General features: G+C 35.5%; 2 protein-coding genes across 4 annotated transcripts; one reads left to right on the top strand and one right to left on the bottom strand.

Annotated features, from left to right (window-relative positions):
* Nucleotides 1-293: 293 nt before the first annotated feature.
* On the bottom strand, nt 294-3,819 carry LOC117637014 (ras-related protein Rab7). Its single transcript, XM_034371752.1, has 7 exons — nt 3,603-3,819; nt 3,297-3,323; nt 3,068-3,167; nt 1,612-1,758; nt 1,364-1,444; nt 1,092-1,237; nt 294-644 (listed from the first exon to the last, which is right to left on the bottom strand). The coding sequence occupies exons 1-7, from the start codon at nt 3,653-3,655 to the stop codon at nt 578-580; spliced, it is 621 nt and encodes a 206-aa protein (XP_034227643.1). The 5' UTR covers nt 3,656-3,819; the 3' UTR covers nt 294-577.
* A 5,643-nt stretch (nt 3,820-9,462) lies between these two features.
* LOC117637958 (putative proline-rich receptor-like protein kinase PERK6) lies at nt 9,463-13,992 on the top strand. 3 transcript variants are annotated; one of them, XM_034373024.1, is made up of 9 exons: nt 9,463-9,511; nt 9,786-10,958; nt 11,280-11,795; nt 11,976-12,062; nt 12,149-12,219; nt 12,361-12,437; nt 12,535-12,682; nt 12,910-13,071; nt 13,179-13,992. In XM_034373024.1, the coding sequence occupies exons 1-9, from the start codon at nt 9,490-9,492 to the stop codon at nt 13,467-13,469; spliced, it is 2,547 nt and encodes an 848-aa protein (XP_034228915.1). In that variant the 5' UTR covers nt 9,463-9,489; the 3' UTR covers nt 13,470-13,992. The 3 variants fall into 3 exon arrangements, with proteins under 3 accessions (XP_034228915.1, XP_034228916.1, XP_034228914.1); XM_034373025.1 differs by having other exon boundaries at nt 9,473-9,511; nt 9,799-10,958; XM_034373023.1 differs by lacking the exon at nt 9,463-9,511 and adding an exon at nt 9,525-9,588.
* The last annotated feature ends 122 nt before the right edge of the window (nt 13,993-14,114 follow it).

Genomic DNA, 14,114 nt, shown 5'->3' with positions numbered 1-14,114 from the left:
CCATGTAGCAGGCTTCATGTGTTTTATTTATTTTAATTCGACCTTAGTTTTCTTCCTGATATATTCATTTGTTTCTTTTTATTGATGGAAGTTGTGCTTTCGTTTTTCATGCGTCTACAGCTACTACATAAAGAATGTTTAGGACAAGCGGACATAGCACCACGAAAAGCCATGCACAAAAGCATCAACAAAAACATGATCAGATACAGCTATTGCCGGCTTGAAGCCATGACTAGAGAAGTTTCTAAGGATTGAACTAGAAATGGGTGATTAATCCATAAACAAACTCAATATGATCAAATGAAAACTGCATAATTTTGGTGAAAATATAAGTTCCAAGATCTTTTCCATACTAACAATAAGTGGATATCAATGGGATGAAATCCAATGTAACCTGGTCAGAACAAACAGAACTCAGAACGAAAGGCACCAACCAACCTATCTGAAAAAAGCATTGACGAGGAGACCAATTTGTTTCCCACACAAACACTAATGTACAGTGTCACTGCATACGTACCAACAAATATACTTCCAAAGATGACTTATTTTTTACTGGAAAAAAATTCCGGTAGAATATTTAACACTCGCATCCAGTTGATCTTGGCTGATTGCTGCTTCCAACGTCAATGGTATCCGGCAAGTATCTTCATGAAGCAGAAAACAAAATAAAAAAGATATCAACAGGTGACCACTGGAAAAGACAACTGTCAACTGCTAGAGTTTTGCTAGAGTTCTATAAGGGGAAAAAGAAAATCAAATCAAATCAAATCAAATCAAAACAACTACTAAGTAAAGGACATTTTGCAACACCAATTTTGATTATGTGAACGGTTTTAACTTCTAGGTATTAGTGGCACTGCTGTTCGTGGGAATGATAAATGAAAGGGTTGGTTTAAGGAAAACCACTAAATCATTAAATAATGATCAGGTGATCTGTAAAAACTAACTGGAGTATTGTGGATGCTTAATTCCCGAAAGGAAATAATTGGCTAGTACTAGATGATTCATTTTGTTAATGCAAGTAAATGAAATGAATTGTCAAAACTCAAGAGGACGTGTGCATTAGCATATTGGTCTCTAGTTCAACTTACATCTCCTCTTCTTCCCCACTCTTCAGAGCATCCTTTGCTATGCACTGGAAAGCTTCTTCCACATTAATGCCTTCCTTGGCAGAGGTTTCATAGTATGGAATATTTCCTTTTGATGCACACCATGCTCGAGCCTTTTTCTCTGAAACCTGGAGAATTAACAAAAAGTGGTATGTCAATATGAAACATATAGGATAACAAACTCATGTGTGCATGTGCATATGTATGTAAGAGAAAGAGAAGATGACAATTTTCTTCCGAAAAGAGATGCATACCACTCTACTATTTCCACCATCTACATCAACCTTGTTTCCTATGACAACAAATGGAAAATTTTCTGGATCTGAAGGACTTGCCTGCAGAAGTTGTCAGCATGCCGTAAGTTCAATTTTCTTTTGTAATTGATAAAAAAATGGAAGTTGATGCAGAAAGAGAAATGACAACAGGAAGAGTTTGCAAGGGACCCAATACTTAAGAAAATAGCCACATGCCCAAAAAAAAAAACAAAACAAAGAAAACATACCTGAATAAGAAATTCTTCCCTCCAGTTGTTAAGGTTATCAAATGATTTCATTGAATTAACATCATAAACAAGAACACAGCAATCAGCACCACGGTAAAAAGCTACACCAAGGCTTTGGAATCGTTCCTGGCCAGCTGTATCCCAGATCTGACAAAACAATAGAATGTGTGTTGGCTGTTTGGAAACACACTTGGGCACCAACTAATCCAAGAATTTAAAAACATAAAAAGACTACTGCAGACCCTAATGGTAGAAGTGGTGAGCTAAAACATATAATTCCATAGAATACACGACAGGTTGTTCACAGTGAGTAATTGCGATAACAATAAATTAGCAATCAATTATCAAACTCTAATAATCTGATATCCATAAATTAACAGCTTGAAAATGAAATTCTTTTCATGCTGTTCATATCAGTATACTAACGAGATAGAGAGAGGGAGGCCACACATTACAAGCTTCTTTGGTTGATAGATACAAGTCAAAACCTGATCTTGTTTGTTCATATCAAATGAAATATTTTGAAACCAAAACTGAAGCCAGGTTATGCCAACATACCCAACACATAATAATGAAAAGGCATAATTGGATAACGTATACCAGTCAACAATTATCAATAAGGATAACAACAGTCAGAGGGTAGAGAATGAAGGCAATGCAGATTCATCAATAATGTCATTGTGAGTCTTTAGGGACAGAAACAAAGCAATTTATATGAATCCTTCTCCACAGTGACAGTAGAGAAAGTTGTAACAAAAAGCAGGGGAGGAAATGCAAGCCTACACATGCAAAATTAGCAATTTATATTTTATGTGTACTTCCTATAAGACATCATCTGAAAATATTTCAGAGTGAACAATCGTCCAATTTCTGCCACTGCTTGCGCATGGTGACCAAATAGAGGTCTACTCATGTATGATTCTCAGAAACATGAAATAAGGGTCCTTGAGCAATTCTAACACACACATGGAAACTTTCATCAGTATAGGGACCACCAGAACATACACCATGACTTAGCAGGGACCATCCCGAAATCATTGTGAAATAAATTATTCCCACCATAGGACCATTTAACTAAAAGAAATTGTTAATGAGAAGTCCCAGAGGAACTTCCAATCATTAAGAACATCGCAAATTCTGATTTAGTGCAAGAATACCAAAAAGAAAATTGATAGGTTGGAAGAACTTGGTGATTTGTGCGTTTCTTCTTTTTCCCCTGTTTAACCAACTGGTGCAGACTGTACCAGCATAGGTTCCATAAATGTAAGGCCAACGATTGGATAAAGACAATGCAAACCCAATCAACATAGACAAATCCCAAGACATGCATCCAAATATTAACAACCAAACATGCTCGGTTCTAATGCGCACATATTTTCCTCTTATGAAAACTAAAAAAGCTGGGACCTTTGAATCAATTAGATAACAATTAGATAACAATTAGAACTAAAGAAACCTGCAAGGTGAAGAGCCTGTCTTCAAACTGAACTTCCTTCGTCAAAAAATCAGCTCCAATCGTCGCTTTGTATTGATTGCTGAATTTCTTATTTACATATCTATAAAAATCATGTTAAAGGCAAACCCACCATCTAAACAAACAAACAGCTGAAACTTAACAGCAAAAGCATTATATTCAAAATTAAATAACCAAACACACAAATCAACATTCTAGCTGCACAGGATACTGATTCATCAAAGAAGTCTTCCCCACCCTGCAAATCACAAAGTAAACAAACCTTTTTTAGTCTTCTACCAAAAACAGCAACAAAAAAACACAATCTTCTTCCTAAATAAGTATAACAATTTTAAATTTTACTACTCTTAAATTTCGTGAGAACCCAATTCGTAAACTGGTACTAAGAGACGAAAAATAGGGTTTCAGATCATTATTTGTAAAGTAAGATCTAGAAAGATCTACCCAATCTCAAGCGCAAAACCCTAGAACACATCTATTACGAGCAAAACAGAGAGAAAGATGGAGAGACACAGACCCGCTGTCGCCGAGGATGATGACCTTCAGGAGCGTTCTTCTTCGAGACGGCATCGTTTTGAGACAGAATTGGGAACGGTCTGAGGACTTGGAGAGGGAGCTGTCAGAGACAGTAGAGCGAGAGAAGCTGGTCGGAGGATCGTTCTTCAAGTCTCGTTAGACTTCCCTGGTCATCCAAAGCTGGAGCTGACCTGTACTGGTTCATAAATTTTTTTAAAATACAAATAAATAAAAATTATTTATTTACTTTTTAAGATTTGTTCCTATTTGGAGCAAAAATTATTAGGCGATAAGTTTGAAGTGGGAAAAAGTATCAGAGTTACGATAGGTAGGGTTTAGGATAGCAAAAGTATTGACTCTTTATATTTCAATCCAATTTGGTGTTATACTCTTGATCGATTTACTTTGTGTTGTGGGTGAATAGGTTATATTTTGACCCAAAAAATATCCTTTAATGTCGGTCATGTGCCACCATATGATCAATTTTAATAAATATGTTGACTGAATGCAATAAGAGGGATAAAACCTGATGTAGAGGCAAAAATATTAAATATTTTAAAGACTCATATTATGAATTTTTAACAGTTAAGGGACCATTCTTGATAAAAACCCAAAAATTAAATATGAACGTGCATAAATATACATAAAAGCAGTTAGTTGTTACAATGTATAAGGCCGTAAAATCATTCCTGTTGGGTAAACATAAGTTGTAAAATAAATGTCTTGTGTTGTCAAAAGGGAAATTACCTCAGTAATATCAATTTATTAATATGTCAAATAATGGAGATAAACAAGTATGAGCACTATATCACTTGGGTTTAGAAGTATGCAAATTAGATCTAAAGACTAAAGTACCAAAAGAAATACATCTAGTCAAATTTTTTTTGGGTACGAACTTCAAGTCGCAAGTTCCAGATTTGAAGCACAAGCACAAATTTATCAGTATCTCGGTTTCAACTTTAGGTTTTGCCAAGGTATGAATTTACCAATCTCTTGGTTTTCAACTTTAGTTTTTTTTTTTTTTCCCCTTTTTCGATAAATACATATAGTTATAGATGTGTTTCTTCGTTCAATAGATGAATAGTTGTTCATTCGGAATTGATTGTACTTCTTGTTAGGGTGTAAAATCCAATCCAAATCGATTAAACTGACCAAACTAGGCAAATTCAATATAATTCTATTTGGATTTGGATTGTATTAGATGCTGATTTCATAAATCATATTGGTTTTAGGTTGTTGAAAACCGACTAAAACAAACCAATCCAATTTATTTTCTTACTTGTTATTTTCTATTGGTTCGTAACTAAAAAATTAGTCAAATAAGACAATATCTAACAATAAATCAAATAAATAGAGGAAGACAATTGTTTTTTTTTATAAAACAATGAAAATATTCAATATAATTATCGAATGGTTAAACGATTTTTTATTAGACTAAATTTTTATAAGGGTGATATTGGAATGATGACTTAGGAGGACACACATTTTCGAACACAATAAAACATACTTTTAACACCATTAGATTCATCTACTATCAACGGTTCAGATTATCGACTTATAAAATAATAATTAATGTTATTTTTGTCTATTGTTTGACTTTTTTTTGGAAAATAAATTGATCTCTCCTAAAATCGTACTTTCTCTCTCCACTCTCTCCTTATCTTCTCTAACTCAAAAGCTGAAAGAGAAGAACTTTCTAACCCACCAGAGCATGTCTAAAATCACCATAAGATGGTTAATCTTTAGTTTCTTGAAGAAAAAAAATAGCCATAAAAAATTCACATAAGACTTTTTTCAGTAGGATCATGCTACCAACGATATATGTCATTGAGTTGGGGCTATCCTGCAAATATTGAACACAGCTTTAATGGCGCATGTTATGTTACATCCATCTGGGTCAAGAAAAATTTATTCTCTTACATGTTTATAATTTTCTCTCTCCTGGCACATCCTTGTATGCATTTTTCTTCTCCTCTAAACCATCCTAGTACAAGTCTGGTGGTGGTATAGCTTTTCCATTTATCCTGGCACATTCAATTTCAAGCACAATAAATAATTTTAACGACATTAGTTCCCCATTTTTCTTTTTTCTTTTCCTCTCATCTTTATTATTAAAATCAGAGCATTTTGATGTTCACGATGATATTATTAAAGGAACAAAAATTTATAAGTGAAGTTTTAATCTCAGCAGTTGAATTGAATGAATACTAATCTAATGGTTAAAAAAAGTGTCATAATAATAGATACACAATGAAATTTAGTTTGCTTGAATTAATAATTAAAAGGTATTTTATGGATAATGGTGGGTGGAAAGATAGGATTGTTTTTTATCAAATTTATATGGTGAATGTAAAAATAAGGTGGGTGGGAAAATAGGATAAAGGGATGAAAATAGTAGCACTCTTATGAATTGAGCCCAAACGAATGGTTAATTAATACACCATAAACCATTCTTTTTTCTTTTTCTTTTTTCCGGAAAAAAAAAAAAAAAAAAAAGGTTTATGGTGTATTAATTAACTTACTAATTTTTTAGCACTTAATGCTCGTGCTATAAATGTACCTATTTATATTAATCTATATATAGTTAAATTTCTAAAAATTTGGACAAATACCCTCTCTGCTCATTAAAATGGCAGCAAAAAAGACTAACAAAAAATTGTAAAATAGTAAAATAGTAAAACAAACATGTGTTTAAATTAAAAATAAAAAACACATCCATACCATATCATCAGTTTCTTCATACAAATTAAGGAAAATAAAATAAGAATTTGGCACACGATAGCCCCTCCGGAGAGGCTAGTAATAGTAAACCCCTCCATTTACTTTATCTAGCAGAAAAGAACCACCATTGCACCCTAGCAAGAGGAAAAGCTCATGGCCAACTTTTCGACGGTTATAAATGAAAAATCACGATTTAAAGGTTATTTTAACTCTGATTTTGATGATTTTTTACAACTACACTCCTTGACCCTATATGAATACAATGACTAAATTTGATCTTCAATTTAAGATATTTACACTAGTGGATACCACAAAATCTTATGTTATATTTAACAAAAGTATAAATAAACTCTTAATTGTTAGTGAATATATTGTTTTGATGGCATACGCATTCTGTGAAACTAGTTTCAACGATCCAACCGTCAAGCTTGTTTGTTTATACTTCGAGATCATATACGCCAAAAATTGGAAAAAAATAAACATTCAGAGATCAAGTAATGGGACAAAACTTTTCGACGGTTATAAATGAAAAATCATGATTTAACGGTATTTTAACTCCGATTTTGATGATTTTTTACAGCTACACTCCTTGACCTTATATGAATACAATGACTGAATTTGATCTTCAATTTAAGATATTTACACTAGTGGATACCACAAAATCTTATGTTATATTTAACAAAAGTATAAATAAACTCTTAATTGTTAGTGAATATATTGTTTTGATGGCATACGCATTCTACGAAACTAGTTTCAATGATCCAACCATCAAACTTGTTTGTTTATAGTTCGAGATCATATACGCCAAAAATCGAAAAAAATAAACATTCAGAGATCAAGTAATAGGACAACACTTTTCGACTGTTATAAATGAAAAATCACGATTTGACGGTTATTGTAACTCCGATTTTGATGATTTTTTATAGCTATACTCCTTGACCCTATATGAATATAATGACTGAAATTGATCTTCAATTTAAGATATTTACACTAGAGGATACCACAAAATCTTATGTTATATTTAACGAAAGTATAAATAAACTCTTAATTGTTAGTGAATATATTGTTTTAATGGCATACGCATTCTACGAAACTAGTTTCAACGATCCAACCATCAAACTTGTTTGTTTATAGTTCGAGATCATATACGCCAAAAATCAGAAAAAATAAACATTCAGAGATCAAGTAATGGGACAACACTTTTCGACAGTTATAAATGAAACATCACGATTTAACGGTTATTGTAACTCCGATTTTGATGATTTTTTATAGCTACACTCCTTGACCCTATATGAATACAATGACTGAATTTGATCTTCAATTTAAGATATTTACACTAGAGGATACCACAAAATCTTATGTTATATTTAACGAAAGTATAGATAAACTCTTAATTGTTAGTGAACATATTGTTTTGATGGTATACACATTCTTCGAAACTAGTTTCAATGATCCAACTGTCAAACTTGTTTGTTTATACTTCGAGATCATATACGCCAAAAATAAAAAAAAATAAACATTCAGAGATCAAGTAATGGGACAAAAACTTTTCGACAGTTACAAACGAAAAATCACGATTTAACGGTTATTTCAATTTCAATCGTCAATGAACTAATTCCTTGACAGCTATAAACTTTTCGACAGCAACACTCCTTGACCCTATATGAATACAATGAACTAATTCGATAGTCAATTTAAAAAATATATTTTATAACAAAAACTCAATCCGAACTACAATAATATATTTTTATAACAAAAATCCAATTTGAACTAAAATAATAAATTTAAAGCTACTTAATAAATATATATATACAGTTTAATTTCTTACGTGCTACGCATACAAAATAAAAAACAAAAATAAATTGGTTTAGGCGACAAAATATTTGGATTACGTCATGCAAAGATTTTTTAAAATAATTATTATTATTATTTATTTTTGTAAAGACTTTGCGCGACGAAACACACTTCGTCACTCAAGACTTTGTGCAACGAAGTTTATTGTTTCATCGCGCAAAGTCACTTTGAGCCACGATGATTTGTCGTCGCGCAAAGAGGCTTTGTGCAGCGATGTGTGTTTCGTTGCGCAAAATTTGGTCCCGTAAGACTTTGAGCGATGAAATTTTAAATTTCGTCTCACAAAATTTGGTCGCATAAGGGTTTTTTTTTTTACTAGTGAGTTAAATTTCTAAAAATTTGGACAAATACCCTCTCTGCTAATTAAAATGGCAGCAAAAAAGACTAACAAAAAATAGAAAATTAGTAAAATATTAAAACAAACAGGGTTTAGGTGAGAAACTTTATATGTTATCATGTTTACGAGGGATTGGTCCTGCTTGCTATAAGTTTTTTTTTTTTTTTTTCCTCTTGTTACTAGAAACTATTTTATTAAAGCTCTTTTTTTTTCTTTTCTTTTTTTTTGTTTTTTTTTGTTTTTGTGTCAAGCTCCTCACTTGCCGGGAATATCATATATATATATATATATATATATTGTATTAATAGAAAACACAAAAGAAAAGGAAAGAAAATTAGGTCAACTTTCTGTATACTATGAAAAAAATGAGAAAAATAATATCAATTTTCTGTGCACGTGGATGATCGGTTGGAGTGCAAAGGGTTCATATCTAGATTGCTTTCTATATGTGGTTGGGGAACGATGCATCTGAGAGAGGATTGGGGAGTGACAAGAGAAAGAGGAAAGAGGACGCGTGGTGGAATCGTACAAACTCTACATTTGAACTCGTACATGCTAATCACACGTGACTTGCTATTGTTTGAGACGCGAAGTTTATAATTTTACAAAAAAGACATAATCTTGCAAGTCTAACAATCTTTGTTTTTTCTAATTACTATTTTTGGACAAGGATTAAGTGTGTTAATTGCATCTGCTAATTTATACATATGTGTTTAAAATAGACAAGAGGTAGAGAGGAGAGGACAGGGTCAACGAGGACTACAATTTGAACTTCCTTAGGTCTGTTTTGTACCAAAGAATTAAAAGTGCAACCCAAAAATAGCAAAAAACAAGAAAGGTTTGCCTGAAAATAGAAGTTGGGTGGAGAAAATCCTCCTGCTTTGTCGGGTTCCATGGCTTCCTCCTTTCCTTAGATGGAATTATTACCATGCAACCTTGTTTTCCTGTCCCTCCTTTGAGAATCCTCCCCTGTTGCATGCCCTTCTGCTCTGCTTTAGGTACAAACTCCTCTCTCTATCTCCATCTATGTCTCTATCTCTCTCTAGCACACAACCACATGTACCTAGCTTGCTAGGTACGTCGGTAAGCCCAACAATGCATGCATGATTTACACATTCTTAATTAATTTGTTCTTTGCATGCATGCATGCAGTTATGTTTGATCTAAGCTCTCATTTTGATTTTGATGGGTTTGTTTTTGTTTTTGAAATTACTGGTGAATAAGTTTTGTTTGCTTGTTTATTATTAATTGTTTAACTAATTTTGTGGTTAGGGGTCATCAACAGGCTCACCTTTCAAAGGAGCGGTGGGGTTTCTCCGGCACAGACCCACGATTATTCTGGTCGGAAACTCCTAAAAATGGGGTCCTCTGACGATCAGAATTCGCCATCGGATACCCCACCATCATCGCCAACTCCTCCATCTTCGTCGTCCTCATCACCCTCTCCACCATCATCGGATTCAGGTTCGGGTTCAAGCTCAGGTTCGAGTGGGGGTTCAGGTTCAGGTGGAGGTTCAGGTTCGAGTGGAGGTTCAAGTTCAAGTGGAGGTTCACCGCCCTCATCATCATCACCACCTCCAAAGGACTCATCACCTCCTCCAAGCGACTCATCCTCCCCAAAAAACTCAAACGACGGCTCGTCATCTTCAGGAAACTCAAACAGCTCATCCCCGCCTTCCAACAACTCATCCCCGCCTTCCGACAAGTCCTCTGGCGGCAACTCTTCCAACAACTCTAACAACTCCGGTGGCTCATCCTCCTCCTCCAACAATTCGAATAACTCAAACAACTCGAACAATTCGAATAACTCATCGCCTCCCAGCAACAACAACTCGAACAACTCACCGCCTTCCAACAACAACAACTCCGACAATTCCAACAACAACAACTCCAACAATTCCAACAACAACTCAAATGACTCAAACAACCAAAACCAAAAGTCCCCTCCACAGTCCAATTCTCAAAAGAGTCCTCCATCGTCCTCCTCTAACAATAACAATAATGGAGGGAATCAGAACAATAATAACAATAATGGAGGGAATCAGAACAACAACAACAATGGCAACGGCAACAACAACCAAAACGACCAAAACAATCAAAACAACAACAACAACCAAAACAACCAAAACAACCATAATAATAACAACAATAACTCTCACTCGCCACCCAAATCATCCAATGGGAACAATTGGTCACCAAAATCGTCCAATAATTGGTCACCCCCAGCCGTATCAGGCAAGTCCCATCCATCACCTGATAATGATGGGTCGCCGCCGCCTTCGCACTCGAGTTCGAGCTCCACGCCCATCATCATAGGAGTTGTAGCTGCGGCAGGGGTTTTGTTGCTTGTCATGGTGTTTTTCTTCATGGCGTGCTCTAAGAGGAGGAAGAAGAGACAGACTTCTTCTCACCTTATGGAGAACCCTGAGCCATATAATCCAAATGGTAATGTCTAAAACTCCAACTCTTCAAACTCTTAATTTCTTCTTTCTAAATCTAATGATATAGCTTTTATACTCTCTTTTTTATTTTGCACGGACATTCTTATTGATCATCTTGGCTTAGTTTGTGGCCCTGTAGATATCTTATTTATTTACAAGCATGTATAAAATTGTCATTTTAAAATCTTATCCTACCCGATGGCACTTGATTATTTCTTGGTGATAGATAATAGTATTGTTGATGGAAATTAATATTTTGTACTTATTTTTTCAACCTTAATGACTAATTTATATTTTATACAATTTGGGTAATGTGCATGAGCAGGAAGTGACTATTGGCAAAACACTGGACCTAAAAGTACCGAGCACGTTATGAACATGCCTCCTTCTGGCCGCGCACCCAATGGAGGTTGGACTACATCCACAGCTCCACCGCCACACATGATGAGCAGCGAAATGAGTTCCTCCAACTTCTCCGGTCCACACGGTCCCCCCTTGCCGCCACCACACCCTAATGTGGCTCTCGGGTTCAACAAGAGCACTTTCACCTATGATGAGATGGCGGCTGCAACATCAGGGTTTGCGCCAGCTAAGCTAATAGGCCAAGGTGGTTTCGGGTACGTGCACAAAGGGGTGTTGCCGAACGGCAAGGAAATAGCTGTGAAGAGCCTCAAAGCTGGTAGCGGACAAGGCGATCGTGAATTTGCAGCCGAGGTTGAGATCATTAGTCGTGTTCATCATCGCCACCTTGTGTCGCTTGTGGGGTACTGCCTTGAAGGAGAACGAAAGCTGTTGGTGTATGAATTTGTTCCTAACAACAACCTCGAATTCCACCTCCACGGTACGCAACTAAACTATTATTCCAACTCTTTAAATCTCAACTTCTCAACTATATAATGTGACAATATTTCATTTTGTTTATATTTGGACTCGCATATAACTTTGAAAATGAAATCCTTCATTAATTAGTAATTAAAAGTTGGTAATTTAACAAGTCTTAATTAATATCACTACTTTACAGGAACAAATCGGCTACCTTTGGAATGGGGCAACAGGGCCAAAATTGCGTTGGGATCGGCTAAAGGGCTTGCTTACTTGCACGAAGACTGTAAGTAATTTGTGAAACTGCAGCTATCTTTCTTTTGATCTATTGCTCTCTGGTACCTTAGTTATAGTGTATTTTGATACTTGCAGGTCACCCCAAGATTATCCACCGTGACATTAAGGCTGCAAATATTCTGATTGACTTTAGCTTCGAAGCTAAGGTAGGGTTAATATATGTTGTTACATATAGCTTTAGCCTAGAAAAAGTTTAAGACACTTAAGGATATAATTAATGTTTTTTATTGGCTGATAGCTAATTGATTTAAGTATATACTAATTACTAGCATGCATGATTTGTTCAGGTGGCAGATTTTGGGCTGGCAAAGCTGAACCAGGAAAATGTCACCCATGTATCTACCCGTGTCATGGGAACATTTGGGTAATTTCTTGACTCATATAGTACTTTAAATTACAGACTAACCACAGAAGATGAAAGGTAATGTGATGGAAACAAACTGATCAAACTTATCATGCAGGTACTTGGCTCCTGAGTACGCATCGAGTGGAAAGCTAACCGAGAAGTCCGACGTTTTCTCTTTCGGTATTATGCTCTTGGAGCTCATCTGTGGACGCCGCCCTGTGGACTTGTCTGGAGAATATGAGGAGGATACCTTAGTAGACTGGGTTCGTACTCTTCCTCCCTAATAAACATATAAATTATGTTATCTTGTTCAACAGAACAATATGTTATGTTACTAGACTGTCAATTTGGGACCGACCATTAGTGCCAGATTGACAGTTTGTATCCTGCCATGCATTTAAACTGCTTATTTTCAACAAATTTAGAATTGATTTGCATCTTGACATGGAAAATATGAGTAATTCTTTGCATTATACATTATCAACAACAGGCTAGGCCTCGCTGCCTGAAAGCAATAGATACTGGGGACTATTCTGAAGTGTTGGATCCAAGGCTAGAGAAAAATTATAACCATGAAGAGGTGGCACGAATGGTGGCATGTGCTGCTGCGAGCGTTCGACACTCTGCGAAGAAGCGACCAAAAATGAGCCAGGTATAAAAAAAAGGACCATTACTATAGACTGATCTTTGTGTTTTTGGTGCTGATCTTGTGCTATGTATAGAGTCTTATGTAACCAAATATTTTTTATTTATGAACAGATTGTTCGTGCATTAGAAGGCGATGTCTCAATGGAAGACTTGCACGAGGGGATCAAAGGGCAGTTTGGCTCTGGCTCTACCAGCATTGCTTCATCTGAGTTTGATGCTGACTCGTACAATGCGAAAATGAAGCCGTTCAGAAAGCCGGCACTGATTGACAGCACAGACTACCCAAGCAGCGAATACGGGCCCACAAGCGAGTACGGCCACAACTCCACCTCTGCAAGCAGCGATCACTCCCAAGAGATGGACAACAAGAAAGGGATGAACCGGCCACAAGGTCCAGTTTGAGCAGCAAACAATGAGCTGGAACATGGACCGAACCGAGCGAACAAGATAACCCAGAACTGGTTTTATAACCTCTGGAGTACTATATTATAGAAACATAAAGATTCTGCAGGTTAATTAGTGTTAAAATTAAGATTGATGATGCAAATATTTGTGTGTATCATGTGAAAAAGTGAGAGACAATATTGTGTGTCACTCTTCCCTGCAGACATTTTTGTATTGGCCACGCATGCACCTTACTGGTTACCAAGTATACCTCTGATTAATTTCAGGTAGGTAAAGATGGTGGTAGATGCACAATTGTGACATTCAATTAAACATGGGGCACACCAAATGATGGAGGAGTTGTAATTTTCTTTTTTTTTTTCTTTTTTTCTTTCTTATGTTCTTTTGGGAAATGGGTGAACCTAGCTATGTGTGTTTGTATGTACTTGCTACTAATGTAAAACAAACATGCATTTGGAGGAATTGGTAGCTCGTGTGTTTGTATTTTCTATATTTTATATCTAAGTATTATTGTTAAGAATTGGTGAGAGTTGAGAATGGATGGAAATTTTGGGTAGAGTATTAATGTTTCTCTACCTCATGGATATCCAGGTAATATACAAAAAAAAAAAAAAATTTGATACAAGCGATAATCTACTTTAA

This window comes from Prunus dulcis, chromosome 8 (assembly GCF_902201215.1).
Source record: "Prunus dulcis chromosome 8, ALMONDv2, whole genome shotgun sequence".
Taxonomy (NCBI): Eukaryota; Viridiplantae; Streptophyta; class Magnoliopsida; order Rosales; family Rosaceae; genus Prunus; species Prunus dulcis.
Note: the sequence above shows the minus strand (reverse complement) of the source record. Positions and strands in the feature narration are given on the sequence as shown.